Source organism: Rhamphochromis sp. 'chilingali' (genome assembly GCF_963969265.1).
Source record: "Rhamphochromis sp. 'chilingali' genome assembly, chromosome: 6".
NCBI classification, from domain to species: Eukaryota; Metazoa; Chordata; class Actinopteri; order Cichliformes; family Cichlidae; genus Rhamphochromis; species Rhamphochromis sp. 'chilingali'.
In genome coordinates this window covers 27,738,285-27,759,240 of record NC_137933.1, presented here as the reverse complement: position 1 = coordinate 27,759,240, position 20,956 = coordinate 27,738,285, and the positions used below count along the sequence as shown (strand labels likewise).

At 40.1% G+C, this 20,956-nt stretch overlaps 1 protein-coding gene across 1 annotated transcript; it reads left to right on the top strand.

Annotated features, from left to right (window-relative positions):
- Positions 1 to 9,022: 9,022 nt before the first annotated feature.
- phf10 (PHD finger protein 10) lies at positions 9,023 to 19,634 on the top strand. Its single transcript, XM_080885224.1, has 12 exons — positions 9,023 to 9,179; positions 10,492 to 10,601; positions 10,893 to 11,023; positions 11,127 to 11,210; positions 11,302 to 11,426; positions 11,553 to 11,702; positions 12,226 to 12,335; positions 12,437 to 12,584; positions 13,204 to 13,356; positions 17,703 to 17,811; positions 18,334 to 18,522; positions 18,717 to 19,634. Exons 1-12 carry the CDS (start codon positions 9,108 to 9,110, stop codon positions 18,812 to 18,814), a joined length of 1,479 nt encoding a protein of 492 aa, XP_080741350.1. The 5' UTR covers positions 9,023 to 9,107; the 3' UTR covers positions 18,815 to 19,634.
- Positions 19,635 to 20,956: the final 1,322 nt, after the last annotated feature.

Below are 20,956 nucleotides of genomic sequence, written 5' to 3'. Positions count from 1 at the left end.
AAGACACCCTACGAGACCACCCATCTCCCATGCTACAGTTAGCAAACTGCTTGCAAAGTTTCATGAAACTGGTTTAGTGTTGGATTTGCCAAAATGTGGACGCAAGAAAACTGTCACTAATGAAGAAACATCAGTGGCTGTCCTAGCTTCATTCAGCAAAAGCCCACAGCGTAGCACTCACCGCATGTCACTGGAGAGTGGCATTAGTTGGTACAACTAATTCCTCAATGGAAACCTCAAGGCCACTGGATATTTGAAATTGTTACATGATGATTTGTTTCCCTCTTTATGCACTGAAGCTGGCACGTTCCCTGAGTTTTTCCAGCAAGATGGTGCACCACCCCATTATGGGTGCCAGGTCGGAGCATTCCTAGACCTAGAGGAACAGTTTCCTGGAAAGTGGATTGGTCGTTGTCGGCCAGTTGAATGGCCCCCAAGGTCTCCCGATCTGACCCCCTTAGACTTTTATCTTTGGGATCATCTGAAGGCAATTCTCTATGGTGTGAAGATACGAGATGTGCAGCACCTAAAACTATGGATACTGGATGCCTGTGCTGGCATTTCTCCTGTGGTGTTGCTATCAGTGTGTGAAGAGTGGGAGAAGAGGGTTGCACTGACAATCCAACACAATGGGCAGCACATTGAACACATTTTATAAGTGGTCAGAAACTTGTAAATAACTCATGAAAGAATAAAGTTACGTTGAAACCAAGCACACCATTGTTTTTCTTGTGACATTACCACTAAGTTTGATGTGTCACATGGCCCTCTTCCTATTGAAAAAGCAAAAGTTGTATCCAAGGGCGTAGATTTGGTTTTGGCATTGGTAGGGACGGATGATTCAACCACCGAACTCTGCCCTGTTTCTTTTTTTTTCCTTTTTGTTTTTGCTTCTTAATAAAAAGAGGAGAAATATACTTGCCTACATATGCTATTCTACATGCTTTTAAACCATTTAAAATCACAATTCATAGTTGAATTATTAAACAAATGACTGACTAAGTATTTTAGGCTTTAGTTTACTTCAGCCATAATCCATATAAATCAGGTATCATACAAAAATAAAAATATCTTCAAATACAGTCATGACAATAAAAGAATATGACTTTAAGGACTTAACATCATTACTTCAGTTATAGTACACCAACATCTGTTATATTTTGGCACTAAGGGAACACTGAATGACCTGGTGGTTTTTGTCCATAAAACTACTCATCTAAGATTACCACAAAGTAAAAGATCTCTCAGCAAAATTATGCAACATTTTAGGCACTATTGCCCCGATCAAATCAGTGAGCTGAGATTTTCTATTCTAAACATGAACTACTGTTACAGCAACAGACATTAATACTACTGGTGTCCCACACAACAACTCAATGTCCACTATGTGAAGGAGCCAAACACATGCCTGCTCCTCTCGTTAACTGAGATAAACTGCTGGCAGTTTATCTCAGTTTTACATCTATACTGTCCAGTCTCTCCTGGTGGACATGGCATACAGCAGCATTGTTTAATCTCATTTGAGTCATTGTTAACCTTAGCCATCTTTTTAGTCTTCTGAGAGCACTGAAGCTTCTTTCAGCCTCAGTACATGCGTTTTATCCTCAGATTACAATTATTATTCTGTGCTTGATGTGCCTCACCTTTGGCCCTGGCTCTTCCCCTCTGACTGCACTAGGACATATTGCCACCTGATAAAATAACACATTGATTCGTGCCATATAAAAAGTGAGACATGTCAATTCAGATTCTTTGTCAAGTATACACTAATGAATCAGTTTACATCAGCAGCCTAACAATTGTCATGATAATAAATACTATTTAATCTATAGCACCAAATCATCAGTCAGTCACCTGTGACCTTGCCTCTTCACCTCTGTCTGAGCTACAACATGGCAGAGCTGCCTCTGTCACCTGATAAATAACAGTGAGACATTCCAAATACATGCAGTCACACATGTGCTTCAAATACAGTAATGAACCAACAAGTCATCATCCAATTTCACCTGTGATCTTGTATCACCATTGCTCTCTGAGCTTTGTGTTGGTTCTTCTGTCACCTGACAAATAGGACATACATGACAATAAGAATAAAATGTGGAGCTGCTTCAGTGTTTCTGTCAATTTGTGCAGATCTTGACTCATCAGTAATGGTTGTAGGGTGAGTGCATTTTTAAAACAATTTGTGGAAACTGCACTACAAGGTGGATATTTGCAAAATCATGACTACCTCATGACATTTTGTCTCAAAAATTAACCCTATGAATATGTCAGTACCATTAGGATGAAATTATTGTGTCACCAACATTTTAATGTTAGACATATAATTTTACCAGCCTCTGTAAACTAATATCCTGGCTTGCTCAAAGCTGCCGTTTTCTCTTACAGTTTCAATCAAAATTAGAAATGCTACTCTGGGAGACTGAGAAAACTAATAGTGCTGCCTGTCGTGCAGTTAGTTTCCAAAACACGTTATTCGTTGTTACATACAATTTTAGACTGATGTGGGCCAAAGCCTAGCATAGCCTGTAACGTTATTATACCGCGGTAAAGTGAGCCGTCATTTGTGAGCCGCGGTCAAGCCAGCCGCCTCCTATCCGCCGCATAAATTTCCTTGCGCTTTTACACCAGTCTTTACGGTAGCGCCTTTTCGCTTTATGTGCCGATTGAAAGCCCCGCGCACACGTGCACGCGCGCGAACAGTCGCGCGCGCACAAATTACAATGTAACAGCCCGATACAGTCAATACAATTATGGAAATGTCAGAAATTCACTGTACCTGTGTGCCAAGTTTCATCCAGATTTACTGTAGAATTCCTCAGAAATTAAAGGGTACTTTATTCAATTCAATACAGTCAATACAATAGAATTATGTCAATTTTCAAAAATTCATTAAAAATCATCCTGAGTAGTTGATGTCCAACTTTCAACACATCCCTCCTCTGGGACACCTACTGTACCTGTGTGCCAAGTTTCATCCAGATTTACTGTAGAATTCCTCAGAAATTAAAGGAAACTTATATTCAATTCAATACAGTCAATACAATAGAATTATGTCAATTTTCAAAAATTCATTAAAAATCATCCTGAGTAGTTGATGTCCAACTTTCAACACATCCCCCCTCTGGGACACCTACTGTACCTGTGTGCCAAGTTTCATCCAGATTTACTGTAGAATTCCTCAGAAATTAATGGAAACATTTATTCAATCTAATACAGCCAATGCACTACAATTGTGTCAATTTTCAAAAATTCATTAAAAATCATCCTGAGTAGTTGATGTCCAACTTTCAACACATTCCTTCTCTGGGACACCTACTGTACCTGTGTGCCAGGTTTCATCCAGATTCACTGTAAAATTCCTCAGAAATTAAAGGACATTTATATGCAATTCAATACAGCCAATACACTACAATTATGGAAATTTCAAAAATTCATTAAAAATCATCCATAATAGTTGAGGTCCAACTTTCTACACTTTCTTACTCTGGGCGTCCTACCGTACCTCTGGGCCAAGTTACATCTCAATTCACTGTAATCTTTATCAAAAATTGAAAGAACAATTATATGTCAATGCTGGATGTGTGTCCTTTCAAAGTGACACTAAATAACAGAACTCAGGCACATCAGGGAATAATCCAAAAGGCGGATTTATTAAACAAAAACAACATACAAAATATCTCTAACCCATACTACATAACCTAAAAAGAAACAAAGGGACACTTAGAAGCACAAGGAAACAATACTGAAAGGGCAAGAGACACAGTCCAAACATAATCCACAACTAAAATGCCAAAAGAACAAGTCATCCCACATAGCAGACGGGTCTTGCCTGGATCTGGTGTCAAGCCGGCACTGCTGGCTGACTTCTGGCATGGTAAGATGGCACTGTTTATGTGATGGCATGCCACATTTGGCCTGATTGGGTGAATGTGACATGTTGTATAGAGCACTTTGAGTAATATGGGTGAGTAAAAAAGTGCTGTATAAGAATCAGTCCATTCACTGTCTGAACAGAGTTTCGTCATGTTACTTTTGCACTATTATGTTCCAGCACATGTTGTTATTACATGGCTTACATGGCTAAGGTACACATTAGGCTGACATCTGGGGCCAGAGCTGAAACTGTTCTGGGCCAGCACAGGGCCAGCAGTGTGTCTGCAACTGGCCTTGTGCTGGCTCATGTGTGGGCCACCTCTGGTAAACCAGATCTGGGCCACCATAGGGCCGTCATTCTTTGCGGTACGCAGGCCATGTGTAAGCACATTGTGTGGGACAGATCCAGGCCATACCAATTTTGCTATGTGGGAGGAATTATGTAAAAATAGAAACATCATAAAAATGAAAATGAACATAAAGTAAAATGTACTGAAAAGAACATCAGTATGGCCATCATTATTTGCTTGGAAAGTCTAAAGTTCCATGGCTTTGAACAGCCAGAGAACGCAATGCCCAGCTTAGAATGACTAAAAGTAACTTCTTTTAACATTCTGTCATTCTGCTTCTATATCAAAAATCCACTAAAAATAGTCATTTGAAAAAAAATATTCGCCACTTTTCATCAGTTTGGGTTCCTCTGTTTATAGCAATTTTTAGAAAAGAACCCAATACCTTTGTCACTATACAGTTGTACAGTGAGATACAGAGCATCTCCTACTCATTGCAAACATGCTGGGAGGGTGGCTCTATCCGCCTTAGTGCAGCTGCTGTACCATACTGTGATGCAGTAAGTTAGTAGGCTTTCAATGGGCGAGTGGTGGAAGGGTGAGCTGTAGTCCACAAAGAGCATTCTGGCGTAGCTCTGCCGCTGTTCTAGGTGACTCAGCACCGAGTGGAGGGTGATGGCATCTTCTGTGAATCTGTTTGCACGGTATGCAAACTGGTGGGGGTCGAATTCTGGGGGGAGGTAATCCTTGGTGTGCTGAAGGACTAGTCTCTCAAAGCATTTCATGATTACCGGTGTGAGGGCCACAGGGCAATAATAGTTCAGGCTGGTGATGGGAGACTTCTTTGGTACTGGGATGATTGTGGCTGATTTTAGACAGGATGGGATGGCTGCTTCATCCAGTGAGAGGTTGAAGATTCTGGTGGAGATGAGGGTGAGCTGGTGGGCACATGGTCTTAGCACTTTACCACGTATTCCGTCTGGATGCCTTCCTGGGGTTCACTGCTAGAAACACTCATCTGACATCGTGCTCCGTTACAGTGAATGGAGCGGTGCAGGAACCAGGTGAGGATGAGGATGGGAGCAGGGCTGAGGCAGATGAATGCTGCTGTTGTGGTGTTTCAAAGCGGGCAAAGAAGCTGTTTATGTCCTCTGCTAGCTGCACACTCAGGTTTTCTGTTTTCACAGTTCTGCCTCTGTGGTTTATGATGTCTATTATTCCATGCCATGTGTTGTTGCTGGACAGGTGGGACCCCTTTTCAGGTCAGCTCGAGCAGACCTGTACAGAGCTCTGTCAACAGACCTACAGGGAGTGCAGAATTATTAGGCAAGTTGTATTTTTGAGGAATAATTTTATTATTGAACAACAACCATGTTCTCAATGAACCCAAAAAACTCATTAATATCAAAGCTGAATGTTTTTGGAAGTAGTTTTTAGTTTGTTTTTAGTTTTAGTTATTTTAGGGGGATATCTGTGTGTGAAGGTGACTATTAATAATAATAATAATAATAATAATGGATACTTTATTGATCCCCATGGGGAAATTACTTGTTTTTCTCTGCATTTGACCCATTCACTCAGTGAAGCAGTGGGCAGCCCACTAAGCAGGTGCCCGGGGAGCAGTGTGTAGGGACGGTACCTTGCTCAGGGGTACCTCAGGGTAGCCGTTAAGTGGATTCGACCCGCCGACCTTCCGATCATGGGGCGACCACTTTACCTACTGAGCTATCCCTATTACTGTGCATAATTATTAGGCAACTTAACAAAAAACAAATATATACCCATTTCAATTATTTATTTTTACCAGTGAAACCAATATAACATCTCCACATTCACAAATATACATATCAGAATCAGAATCAGAATCGTGTTTATTGGCCAAGTATATGTGCAGACACATACAGGGAATTTGGTTCCGGTAGATGGTGGCTCTCAAGCACAGCAATGTAAATCTCACACACACACACACACACACACACACACACACACACACACACACACACACACACACACACACACACACACACACACACAAATGTCTATATATACACATTACACATACATACACAAAGCTATGTAAACCAACTATAAATAACGAATCTAAACTTATATACATAAAATACAGAAATGAATGAGGTGGAATGAATACTACAAAATGTACATAAGGTGCAGCTGCAGTCTGGCAGTGGGAGCAGTGTGACAGGTCAACTGTTAAGAAGGGAGATGGCGAGGGGAAAGAAACTGTTCCTGTGTCGGGTGGTCCTGGTCTGCAGGCTTCTGTACCGTCTGCCAGAGGGCAGCAGATCAAAAAGTCTGTGTGCAGGGTGTGAGGGGTCTGTGATGATTTTCCCTGCCTGTTTCCTGGTTCTTGAGAGGTACAGATCCTGGATGGAGGGCAGGGGGGCGCTGATGATCCTTTCTGCCCGGCAGATTTAAGACAGCGTCTGGGACTCGCCCACTGAGCCAGGTTTCAGTGAAGCAGAGGGCAGCAGAGCGTGCAAAGTCCTTGTTAGTCCGGTTTAAGAGCAGTAATTCGTCGACTTTGTTTGGAAGAGAGCAGAGATTCGCGAGGTGAATGGAGGGGAGTGCCGTGCGGAATCCTCGCCGACATTCAAAAACAAAACAACAACAAATCAGCGACCAATATAGCCACCTTTCTTTGCAAGGACACTCAAAAGCCTGTCATCCATGGATTCTGTCAGTGTTTTGATCTGTTCACCATCAACATTGCGTGCAGCAGCAACCACAGCCTCCCAGACACTGTTCAGAGAGGTGTACTGTTTTCCCTCCTTGTAAATCTCACATTTGATGATGGACCACAGGTTCTCAATGGGGTTCAGATCAGGTGAACAAGGTGGCCATGTTATTAGTTTTTCTTCTTTTATACCCTTTCTTGCCAGCCACGCTGTGGAGTACTTGGACGCGTGTGATGGAGCATTGTCCTGCATGAGAATCATGTTTTTCTTGAAGGATGCAGACTTCTTCCTGTACCACTGCTTGAAGAAGGTGTCTTCCAGAAACTGGCAGTAGGACTGGGAGTTGAGCTTGACTCCATCCTCAACCCGAAAAGGCCCCACAAGCTCATCTTTGATGATACCAGCCCAAACCAGTACTCCACCTCCACCTTGCTGGCGTCTGAGTCGGACTGGAGCTATCTGCCCTTTACCAATCCAGCCACGGGCCCATCCATCTGGCCCATCAAGACTCACTCTCATTTCATCAGTCCATAAAACCTTAGAAAAACCAGTCTTGAGATATTTCTTGGCCCAGTCTTGACGTTTCAGCTTGTGTGTCTTGTTCAGTGGTGGTCGTCTTTCAGCCTTTCTTGCACTGAACATAAGTTCCCTGCAATTTCTGAAGAATATTACAGTAAATCTGGCTGAAACTTGGCCCAGACGTACAGCAGGTTTCCCGGAGGAGGGATGTGTTGAAAGTTGGACCTCAACTTCTCAGGATGATTTTTAACGAATTTCTGAAATTTCCATAATTGTAGTGTATTGGCTGTATTGAATTGCATATAAATGTCCATTAATTTCTGAGGAATTTTAGTGAATCTGGCTGAAACTTGGCACACAGGTACAGTAGGTGTCCCAGAGAAGGAATGTGTTGAAAGTTGGACCTCAACTATTCAGGATGACTTTTAATGAATTTTTGAAATAAACATAATTGTAGTGCATTGACTGTATTGCACTGAATATGAGTTTACTGTGATTTCTGAGTAATATTACAGTAAATCTGGCCCAGAGGTAAAGTAGGTGTCCGAGAAGAGGATTGTGTTGAAAGCTTGGCATCAACTTTTAAGAATGATTTTTAATGAATTTTTGAATATGCAACCAGACTGTCACGATGGCTGTATTGGGCTGTTCCATTGTAATTTGTGTGCGCGCGTGCGTGTGTGCGCGAGTCTAGGCTTTCAATCAGGATATAAAGCGAAAAGGCGCTACCGTAAAGACTGGTGTAAAAGCGCAAGGAAATTCATGCGGCGGATAGGAGGCGGCTGGCTTGACCGCGGCTCACAAATGACGGCTCACTTTACCGCAGTGTTATTATGACGGACATATTTTATGAGTTCATTTGGATTCTTCCTTTTTGCTGCCATCATCCTCTCCTGGCAGCGCAGGCTTGCCGCTGCTAAAACTAAACAGAGCTCCCTGAAAGGCACAGCCAATCACATTGGCCATATTTGTCACATGAGGTAGGACTCCAGTAGAGGACGTAATTTAACTCTTTCTGCACCGCTGGGTGAATGAGACGTTGACAGATCGTTTTTTTTCTTTCTATCGGGTTTGATTTTCTTTACTGGAATAGATCAAATTATTGGTGGGGACAATTTAATAATCGCTGAATATTGGTGGGGACATGTCCCTTCCGTTCATGTCAAATCTACGCCCTTGGATTTAATAATAACGAATTAAATCATAGATAAGAAATGTTTGTCCACTTTTCGCGCATAGAATTTCGAAAAAACATCGGTGAAAATTATAAGTATGTATTATCACGCCCCCATCACGATGTTGCCCTGGGCAACCGCCCATGTCGCCTATATCAAACCCCGCTACTGTGTGGATCAAAATTCGTTGTAGGTACTTTTTATGAGGGAATTCTTGGCCTATGTCAAAACTGGCCTAAACCACGTTGTCAAAGAAATGACACGTGAACAGCATGTAAGGGTTAATATAACTCAAACTTGTTCAAACTTCTCATCAAACGTAGTTTTAATTTATGCAGACTGTAACGACCATGAATTCACTTTAACTGTCTATAATAATTAAGATAAATCGAGATTATACCACACAGTCCCAGTCCTGTCCTGAAGTCACGCGTCCAGTCCAGCAGGTGTCGGCCATGTTTCAACGCTCGCCAACAGCCGCGAAACTTCACCAACGAAGGAGTAACGAGCTAGTATGCTAGCCTAGCTGCAGAAATCATTTAGCAAAAAATATGGCTGCTGTGCTCCCCGTCAGGCCGCCCTGCGATAGCAACCCCGCTACCCCCGGAGCACAATCCATAAAGGTGACATTTGTACGCCATAACAATATTAATAATACTAATAATAAAAACACGAGTCACTGTTTGCTCAGTTCCCTCGGCTCTGTACGGCTATAGCCTGAGCTAATAGCTAACTGGCCATTTATGGGACACTTTAGTCCATGATTGATGATCAGTAGCCACATTAGCGTCCCTCCTTTGTTTTCAGCTGTGTAGTAATTGGTTAGTTAGCTCGTTCGGTTTGAATTTCCTCGTTTTATGTATCTGCAGTGATCTGGTCTGTGTACGTTTTGAATGATCTAAGTAAAAACGCGACGTTTAATGTCGTAATATTATAAGTGATTTGACAATTTGTGCTCCTTCTGTCAGTCAGTTCTGGCGTGTAAACTCATACATGTTTTGGTCTGTATTTAGCATAAAAAGTAATTATAATCTAACTCTATAATCTAACCGTCAATAATATTGAATAAAGCTTCGTGTTGATGTAAGAGGGAAAATATCCTTATCTGAAATCATTTTTTAGTGTGTTTCAAAATGAACCCTCTGTATTAAACTGGCTAAATCTCTGAATGTTAACTTTTGCAGTTGTTTAAAAAGTTTTCATCAGGCCGGGAAATACTATCATGTCTAAAATAGCAGTAGTGTGCACTGTGTGTGATTTTTATCTCATGCCTGTGGAGCATATACAGAAAATCACACTCGGTTTAAATACACTGTGATTCATTAATAGTAAAAGTATGCACTGCTCAGCCATTAAGTGGGCCTGATTTGTGGATACAGCAGGCTGAGCAGAGATGCCCAGACCTCTCTCTCCCTGGCCCGCTCTTCTATCTTTTCTTGGTGGGATACTAAGCTGTTACCAGGCCAGCTGAGAGAAGTAATCTTTCCAGCACATCCTGGGTCTTATCTTAGAATATGAAACAACTCATCTAGGAGGTGTCGTAGTCCCTCCATGAATTGTCACATTAACATGGTGTCAACCAAGTGATCCTGGGAGCCTCTAGTGGGGTCTCTCAAGGCAAATTGGTCTTAAGCGATGATAGAATGGAAACTCTTTCAGGAACCAAGTGGGTCAGATGGGCCCCCCACTTGGAGAATCACATGTTAAAATTTGTTGTAGCAACAGGAAGATGAATCCTGCAATTATGAGTCCTAGGGTTCAGGTTTACCAAGCAAAAATGAATTTGGGCTCTATTCATTTCTGTGTCATAAAAGTGTCGAATACAAAATCAGAAAGCTCCTAAAAGCTTTGTGGATATACTTCATGCTCTGGAGTTTTCAAACATCACATTATGTAATGTTAAAAATTAATTCTGATTTTTCTTTTCCTCTGAAGGAGGATGTCATAGAAGAAGTGTCCAATGATGGCAGCCAACCTCCCAAGAGAAGGAGAATGGGTTCAGGGGACAGCTCTCGAAGCTGTGATACCTCAAGTCAAGATCTTGGGTAAGCTGGTTTGGCATTCGGCAAGAAACATCCACTGGCATAATTTTCAAGCATTCTTGACAACCAAGTAGGACAGAAAATTTGTTGTTACCATATGTCACATTCTTTTTATTTTAATATATATCCCCAAAATATACTTGTATATGATAAACCCTAAAAGCTGTAACTGTCAGTATTGATGTCTATTTAGTTCTTCCAATGGCGATTTTTTTGTCTATATCAGCAAAGATTAATCTTACAAAATCTTGTCCAATCATCAAACTCTGTTGTCCCTCCAACCTTCCTTTCCAGTCCGACGTATTTCCCAGCAGAAAACCTGACGGAATACAAATGGCCACCAGACGATACAGGAGAGTACTATATGCTGCAGGAGCAGGTCAGCGAGTATCTGGGAGTCACATCGTTCAAGAGGAAGTATCCTGGTAAGAAGTGAGATTTTTTTGTGTTTACCTGTTTTTTGTTGTAAAGAGTTACTCTAAGATATTAACTGGTGGTGTTGGTTTGTGCTTTTCTGTTTCTTTTTAGATATGGAGAGGAGAGACTTGTCCCACAAAGAGAAGCTCTACCTTCGTGAACAGAATGTCATCACTGAGACACAATGCACTCTGGGTAGAAACCAGTCCTTCAAACTCAGACTCGACCGCTGTTCCAGTTGTGATATTAGAAGGTAACATCTTTCCGTTTCTTTCCTGTTCTTCAGGTTTGACAGCTCTGAGGAGTGATGAGGTGATCGATCTGATGATAAAGGAATATCCCACTAAACATTCAGAGTATTCTGTCATACTGCAGGAGAGGGAGCGACAGAGAATAGCAAAAGAGTACTCCGTAAGTTCACAAGCAACAAAAAAAGATCCTGTAGAAGTAGGGCCACATTATTTTCATCTAAAGTGTAATGAAAATCTTCTGCATACATCTCCAAATATATTTCTAACATTCTTTATTCTTTCATAGCAAATGCAACAGCAGAACCCTCAGAAGGTGGAGGCCAGCAAAGTCCCCGAGTACATAAAGAAGGCAGCAAAAAAAGCTGCCGAGTTCAACAGTAACTTCAACAGGGAGCGCATGGAAGAGAGGAGAGCTTACTTTGACCTCCAGACACATGTAAATCCAAACTAAAGTTGTTGTTTTTTTCAGGGTTTTAGTAATAGCCCAATAGATGACTTAATTTAAATTTCAGGCATTTATCAAAAAAAGAAAGCAGAGCGGATGTCTGTCTCCCAAAACCAAAAACAGCTTGCAAAGCTTTTTTTGGCTTCCTCTTTGGAGGCTATTGTTTCACTTACTTCAACTGGAAATTCTCCAGTTTTATGCCCTAGCGGTGCAGGTTTTTCTCTTAAAACATCATTACTTCTTTCTCTGTGATGTTTCTCTATAAAGAGAAAATCCGTGTATGGCACTATGTAGTTTAAAATGACTCGTGATACACTGATATATTCACATTGGTTAGATCAAAATTTGTTAGATGGTGCACAGGTGTCAAAAAAGTAAAATTGAATGACATAATTGTATATGTGGTTATAGCTGATTAGAGGCTTATGAATGCCACAACAAACTGTCTTTTTTGTTGTTGAGGTTTTTTTTTTTTTTTTAATTTTCTTATATGTGTTGTGTTTTGTTGTCCCAGATCATCCAGGTGCCCCAGGGCAGGTTTAAGGTGCTGGCTCCAGAGCTAACCAGGACAGGGCCCTACCCTGTGGCTCTTATACCAGGACAGTTCCAAGACTATTACAAAAAGTACGGCACCCACTAAAATAAGTACTTTCACTTCTAATTACTGTTCGGTGCAATGTATCAAAGGTTTCGCCCTGATCCTCTGTTATTTTGATGTATGACAGATACTCTCCCAATGAGCTGCGGTACTTGCCGCTGAACACAGCTCTGTTCGAACCTCCACTGGATCCAGAGCTTCCTGCACCGGACTCAGAGCCTGACTCAGACGACGCTGAGGATGGCAAGGATGACAAGAAGATCAAGAACTCATCTGTAAGACAGTATTTTGTGCACAGCTATATGAATTTGTTATGGGAGTAATATTAATCCGATGAAAGAGGTTTAGTTTATTGTATAGATTTTCTATTTAACCAGATATTCACAAAAAGAAAATCAGAAGTATAGAGTAACTGGATGCTACTTTAACCAAAAAGTTAACTAAAACAAAGAGTGACTTCTATTGTAGGTGTCACTGCTGTCCATGAATATTTTGATTAATCACAAGGCAAACTACCCAAGCTTTCATTAGTCATAAATGAGCCAATCTAGTTGCCTCTTACTCATGTTTGTATGTGATTACTCACTCTTCATTTTACATCGCCCTGTTGGGTATTTTCACAGAGTGATTTGATTGGCTGGGAAGGGAGAAGTTAAACCTTTCTAAGCTTTTTAACACAAACAGTGCAAGGAAAGTGAAGCAATGGATCCACATTACAGTTTGGTAACACACTGAAGTCTGAAATGCCCAACTGTGAGACTGATCCTAGGTCTCATGTCAAAGTCACTAACCTCCATCACAGTTACCTCGTCATGGATATGCTCTCTCGCACAGCAGTGCTATATCATTTGTCCTTCACTGATCCTCCACCTGTTTAATTCTTTAAATCTATAGGACAGTTCTTCCGGCAACACATCTGATGTGGAGAGCCAGGAGGGTGTGGGGAGACAGAGCCACAAGTCCAAGGCCAAAGACAGGACATCAACAACGGGAAAAGACGGCAGCCAGCGCCACTCTGCATCCCAGAAAGCCACCGCAGGGTACAAGGTAGAGGACAAAACCACCTGAACTCTTCTCCAACAACAGCAGCAGCACTTTTCTACCCCCTCCTCCTCTTTCTACTACTACCACTCCCTTACTCCATCCATCCCGCCACCCCTCCCTAGCTTTCTTCACTTTTTTTCTCCAGCTTCTACAGTTTGTCAGTTTTTCAGCTGGGACAGCCTGGTCCACACAAACACACAAACACACACACAAACACACACTGGGAGTCCCATCTTCAGGTTTTTTGTTGTTGTTGTTTTTAGGATTGCCACGTGGCTTCCCCCCCCCCCCCCCCCCGTTTTTTTGTTCCTCTTTGTACAAGACTGTGAGCAATAAGAACTTTTAAAGGAACAGTTCACGTTTCTTTCACCGCACTTTCACTTTTTTGATGATTTTATGTTTTTTTGGTGAAGACAAAGTTTTGCTTTTTGATCGTCTTCAGTATACCTCTTGTCTGTCCTCACTTGTCAGAAAAAATACTTCCAAGACAAGTAAGTGGATGTTTTTGGCTGCTAGTTTCTTCCTTTTTGGTCAAAAATGATAAAATGATTTTGTTAATCTAATATAGAAAATATAAACCACATATAGTTTGTAGTTGCTTTTAAAAAGTAGTTAATGTTAACACTAAAGAATTTTAACATTTATCTCCTTAAGTCTAGAAGGCACTTAACCCTACTGTTTTAAGTGTGTATCGGTAAAGTAACATACTTTGTTTATACACTCTGTGATGTACTGTTAATAAGTATCAGACAGCTGTTTTGACAAGGGCATTACCTGCCCCTGTGATGTCATCATGGCGTGACGAGGCCTTGCTGACCTTATTCACACTGTCGCTGAGCTGAGCTAGAAGTAGACTGACACACAGTCGTGGAATATCCTCATTTTAAACTAAAAGTCTTTGAACTTGATGCAAATGCACCACTTTGCTTCCCCACAGCTCATTGTGCACTTTCCATTTGTCTGTAGTTTTCCAATCCAACTTTATAGGACTATTCAGATGTTAAAATGGACCTGGGTATGTCCAGTTGAGTTCAGCTCAGCTTTGTGGTGTGGGCATGGTCCTTTTGATAGTGTAAGACCTGTTAAGACTTTCAGTGTTTGTTTTTTTTTTTTTAAAGTTTGCTTTAATTGACATTTTTATCATCACAACTTTCTGCATAAGAGCGTCCAAATGTGGCATGGCATGTTGGTAGCCAGAATCAACTAGAGGTAGTCAGCTAATAAAAGTATATGATATAGTATGACCTATCATTTTGTTAAGTAAAAATATGCCTGCTTCCTGTTAAGTGATGAAGAATTTATTTTTTTCCCCAGTGGATGAAAAGTTTGAGTGATTTTTTTTAAATGACTGTTACTGTTTTTCAAATGTCACCACATGTGAAAGGCTGCTAGCTGATTAACGTTACTTCGCTCTGGTTTGGCTACCATCTACTGGACATGCAGTGCTTAATGGTGACCTCACTTGAAAGCTGTTTTATAAGCAACTCACAAATAAAAGCTAATTATGAACACCAAAGATGGAATTAGATTGTTGAATACCTGGCTCTACAGCAGACTTTTGTTCAGGTTTTGCACGTTTAATATTTAGCGTAATATAAACAAAGTAAGTGTAGTGAGTAAAAGAGAAAAATCCTACTGAAGCTTTGGCTCTAGAGCCTTTCGGTAGCTTACACGTTGTTTCAGTCCTTAAATACGTGGCTCAGAGGAACCTAAAATATGTGACGCACTACACTGCTGCATTTTAAGCATTTTAAAGATGCAAACAAACACAAATAAGTGAGACTGGAGCCCCGGCAAAAGCAAACGAAAGAGTAACAATGCAAACCAACCCCACAATAGTTAGATTCAGCATTTCTCCTCATTTAATAAACAAAAATAATAAAACTAACATTAAAAACAAGACTGCTTATAAATCCAAACCAAACTAATAATTAATAGTGCGAGTCGAACCCCATGCCTTCCCTTCTCTGGCTTCTTATGCATGCAGGTGACGCAAGCCAATCAGTCAAGAGTCAACAGGTTAATAAGGATGATAGTAAATTATTATTATTAACCGTTATTTAACCAGGAAAAAAATTAACTCTTGAGCTAAAAATATATATATTTTTTTGAGATTGGGATTAAAAATGTGCCTGCACATCAAGGCACCGCCCTGCTGGTTCACTTGTATTGGCATTAATTGCATTAACATAACAATCAATCAGTAGATTGTATTAACAGTAAATCCAGCAGTTATAATGCAATAAAAAAACGAAAGTAGATTAAGTGTCATGATTGCTCTTATTCATTTTTGCTGTGTGAAAGTTAAAAAATTATGCTTCACCGTAACATATGACGTAACCGGAAACCCCTCTTAACTCCACGCTGTAATCTTCTACGTAACCTGACGTAACCCGACCTCCTGGGAAATGTAACTACCTGTCAGGCAGATGACTTAATATTAAAGTTACGGCGTAGGGGTAAGAAAGGTTTCCTTTTGTGTCGTAAGTTTCCACCCAGATTTCCCGCCTAAGCAAAATGCAGGCATGACTTATCTACAACCAACAAATACGTTTAAAGAGTCCGTTTTAAATGGCAGTATAGATGTTACTGGTGACATCAGTAATCCAGCCAGACCAAACACATAATCAGCGGGGCTCAGTTCAAGAGACTACTCTTAGTTTTTTCTCGTTTCCTTCTCCTGCTGCTGTTTCACTCTTAGTTTTCTTCTCTGCTTTGTTTCTAGTTTTTGATTGCCACCATTAGTAAGCCACGCCTTTTGTATAGTCTAATCTAATCTGTCAGGGGATATTTTTAATGATGGATGTCACGCTGTATCTTCAGGCATTTGAAGTAATTGGACATAATGCTATGAGTTTATAAGGATAAATAAATATAATAATAGTAATAAAGGGCTACATGTGATTAATGGGATGTTTCCATTAGCTCAGTTCATCTTTATAAGAATTTCATCCTCTTTAGATACTTGCTGAGTTGACTTTTACTCAACTTTTTGTTTTTAGAGCTGTGGCTCTACCCTCAGATGTTTATTTCTTCAGCTTCCTGTACAGTTACATCAAGATTCATAAGTTTTAAATGGTTGTCCATTTGTGTGATGTCTGGACTTAAATGTCCCCGAGCCACTTTTTTTCTGCTCTTTCTGTTTCTTTACTCTCTGCCATCTTTTGAACTAGACGGTGAATTCACAGGGTGGTCGTTCCATGTAAAATCAGTCAGTTCAGGAAAAGACCTGACTCCCCAGAATTGGCTGGTTTGATGTTTGTTTGTTTGTATTTATACAATAACTTAAGCATATCTAATAAGGTCAGGTGAACTTTATCCTCATACTGTGAAAACTGTCAGTTACATGCCCTTAGAAAGTACATTGTTATGGGTTGCAATTTGCCGCCATTTGTCGTCTATTTTGAGTCCTTTTAGCTTCCTCAGTAAAGGAGATATCCACATGAGTTAAAACGACCTTTAAGATCCTTTCAGAACTGCAACCCAATCAATATAACACTACCGGGGTCAAAATCTAAAGCTTATAATATAATGGGATGTCAGTTTCACCCTGTCTGTGATGTAGAGTAAAAAGTAACAGAAACAAGCATTGGTACCCTGGATGCTTGATTTGATGTCTAATAGTACACTGGAGAAAAACTTTAAAAAGTGCATTTTGGGGTCAACTTTATCGAAACAAGTTACAACATATGAAAGGTCCCATATTTTCTTACATTTTGACAACTGGCTAAAATCCTTTTAACCCACTCCTGTGTATGTCCAAAGCCTGTAGTTCGGGGAGTTATATAGGATAGGATTCTCAAATCTTCTAGGAGGCTGATGGGTAGCACTGCCAGCCACCAGTATTTTTATAGTTTGCATGGTGTCATTAGATATGCTAAAGTTACTAGAAGTTCCTACATTAAAAATCAGGTGATTCTCAGGGGGTCAGGTGGGGGTAACTCACTGATTTTCTATGGAATGAGTCAGGTACTTCATATTTCCACATTCATAAGTCATCATGAGAGAGTTTGCACACTCGTGGGGAGGACAGAAGTTATGTTAGGGTCAAAGCATTCATTAGTCAGAGTGTATAAATGTTTTTCAAATTTATTGAACATTTTAACATCATAAAGGGTAACTTTGTGTGGTGCTGCAGCTGATTGATCAGATGATATTTTAGGGCCATCCTGGGGTCACTTTTATTTAAAGATCACATTTATAGTTAAATAAGAAACATAATAAAATCTATGTTCACCAAAACCTTAAATGCAGCTTTGACACCAAATATTGAAAGTTTTGTTTCTAATTACACCCATGACTGCAGGATGCTCGTGTGTGATTTTTATAGCATTATTCTGCCCTTGCAGCCTAAGGTCATTCCCAGTGATATATGTGGCATTTGCCAGAAGGGTAAAGAGGCCAACAAGAAAGGCAAGCCAGAGGCTCTCATTCACTGCTCCGAGTGTGAAAACAGCGGTAAGTTCACACACTCAACTCCAGAGGGCAGTTTAATCACATCTGTTTGTATTTTGCTACAAATTGTCTAGTTAGTCATCAGCAGTTAACATGTATTAAGTCACCTCCATATTTAGTCAAAGGAAACTTTTAGTTAAGTGTTAAACAGCTGGCTAACCTTATATACCTGTGTGTAAGCATGATTTAAAGTATTTGTACTGTTTATGATACTGTATGTAAGAGAGTTTAGCTTGTGTGGTTCAAAGTCATCTGTCAATTGAATTAGCAGGTATTTGGATGAAGGCTGTTTAATTGGTAGAAAAATTCAGCATCTTATTTATTATACCTGAAAATGTTCTAATGTCACAAATATTACTGTTTTAGATGATGGGCTTTAGTATGTCGGTGGATAAATGCCTTACTGGGGTCAGTAAAATATCAGGGCGGTATTTTGCCTGTCTTTTCCATGTGTCATGTATTTATCTGGGTTCGTGTGTGTCTCTCCGGCTCTTCTGCTTCTTTGCACATGTCCGTGAACTTCAGGCCACCCATCCTGCTTGGATATGAGCGAGGAGCTGGTGAGCATGATCCAGACGTACCGCTGGCAGTGCATGGAGTGTAAGACCTGCACCGTGTGCCAGCAGCCCCACCACGAGGACGAGATGATGTTCTGCGACATGTGCGATCGAGGATATCACACCTTCTGCGTGGGCATGGATTCCATACCTACAGGTGAGTAGATGGACCTACAAAGGCGATTTTTAGACCAACAAATACCTGAGGCTTGTACTGCAAAACACGATTTGGGGCTTAGCCAAGTAACCTTCAGGTTTAATCCCAGATTTTTAGGTTTGCAAAGGAAGTTCACTTCTTGAGCTGAGTGTAGTTTTTTTCATGTTTTTGATTAATTCTCTCTGTCTCCTCAGGTCTTTGGATATGTGAAGTTTGCGACAAAAATTTCACCACGCCCAAGAAGAAAGGAGGAGCTAAAACACCCAAAAAGAACAAGTCAGCTCAGAAATGATCAGCGGTTCCATTAATCATAACAATCCTGTTATCACATTCTAGACAAATGCACTGCTATTAGAAGCTGTGGAACTGGAAAATGACAGATAAGTGTTTGGCCAAACAGCTTTGACGGAAAAAGATAAATGCACAGTTTGTGATCCATTTAAAAAGAAAAAAAAAGCAAACACAGTAGTGAAGCTTCCTTCCTAATATTAAAAAATCCAAACTGAATGTTTAACCTGCTGTTGCTGTTTGGTGTGTCTTTAATATACAGACTAAGACTTTTCTGCTACAGGCCTATAATTTAAAACATAATTAATTCCCACCAATAAACACGATCAGTGCATTACGGTTTTATTAACTTATGTATGTGTCCACATTAGGGATTACCTTCAACAGAGCAGCTCGGGAGAATGACCTCCACATACATAAATAATGTAGAAGCTAAACTGGAACTCGGATCCATCCAGATTTGCTGCACTGAATCCTTTGACCAAACCACTAACAGTGTCGCCTGTTCATTGTTAAATCGTGCAGTTTGTGCCTCGTTATGTTGCTGCAGTGATAACTTGTTTGCTGGGAAAATGGTGCTTTTGATCGTTTTACTACTGAAACAGCTGATCTTTTTTTCTCTCAAAATTCTGTCTTTGTCTTTGTTTTTTTGGTGTGTTTTTATTTTTTTTTATATCTTTTGAATTACAGTTTGTATGTTGATAATGTGTGATTCACAGAGGCGGGCCAGTAAAATCTTATTCAAGTGAATAATGACATGGTGCTTATGTAAAAGACACTGGCTGTCAGACCTCATAGCTGCAGGAGTTTTCAAGTTTTGGGAGTGAGTCTTTATTAACGAAACAAAGTCTCAGAAAAATGGAACCACTCGTAATTACATTGAATTGTGATTACATTGAATTTAGCGTCCATCACCTCGATGGTTAATTGATGTTTCTGCAATTAACTTGAAAAGTTTCCTGCTGTCCTGCAATAAGCAGGTTGTTAACGGGATATTTGTTGTTGAATATAATGCTTTGGTTATTGAAGTTAAATGTGTTTTTTGTTGTTTTTTTTAAATAAAGCTTTTTTTTTTTTTTTTTAAAAAGAACAGTTTATCTTTTTTTCTATCAGTATTTTATGATGTTAAAAGGAGCCCCTGTCAGTCATGTGTCCTCCTGCTTTACCTTTCCATTTATTTTTTTCACAGGCTGAGCAGAAAAAACTGTCTCAGTTCAGCATTGCATTATTTTATCTCTTAAATATCAGAGCCAAACAGCTTTACCACCGCATAGACAGATGGCAATTTAGTTAATACTGTAAGGTTATATTGTGTACATTGCATTATTTATAGAGAAGTACATCCATAGTTCATATATTACTGATAAAATTTTCAGTATGTACTAACAGGTGTGCTTTTATCGCTAAGTGTGATTTTAATTTAGGTATTTTGTGCAGAAACTATACATTTGAGATGCATGCTCACAGCAGTTCAGCAGTGTGATGAGGCTGAAGTAATCTGATTCAGCCACTGAGCCATGTTGGAGAAAGTGGCCATGTTGGAGAAAGTGGCCTGCCACAGCACCATACAGGATAACTTTTTTTTTTTTTTTTTAACTCTCCCAGAGAAAATCATCCTGGATCAGGCAACTGCTGCACTAAAATGTCACACACAGACTTAAGAATAGGTGATAATTAAAAAACAACTAACTTTAAAAAACCTCGACACTTCTCTGTCATTCACTCATGACCTGCTCATTTATCAGTTTAATTGACAGTGGAACAAATAATGTTTACAACAGTTATACTTACACTGGGGACTTGGTTCCTTCTGCCAGAGTTCATCAACTCTGAGAACAGGACGTGTGAGGGGTCGGATAAAATCCTGGTAGCCTGCTCAAAAGCAGGCAAAAATATCTTGGTGACTGAGGAGTGTTGTTGCTGTGATTTTTTTTTCTCCTGCCGTTTTAATCAAATTAAAATTTGATCTTGAGTGGTAAATTTCCAAACCAGTTGCTGATGCCATAAATTTAAGACAAACTTTGTAGTAGTTCTATAAAAAATTGACACAGTGTTGCAGCAGACCCCAAAAACTCAGTCTCCAGTGAAAATGAAGCTGCTGATGAACTCTGACACATACTTTTCACATGTATGTTCCAGGTAAGTG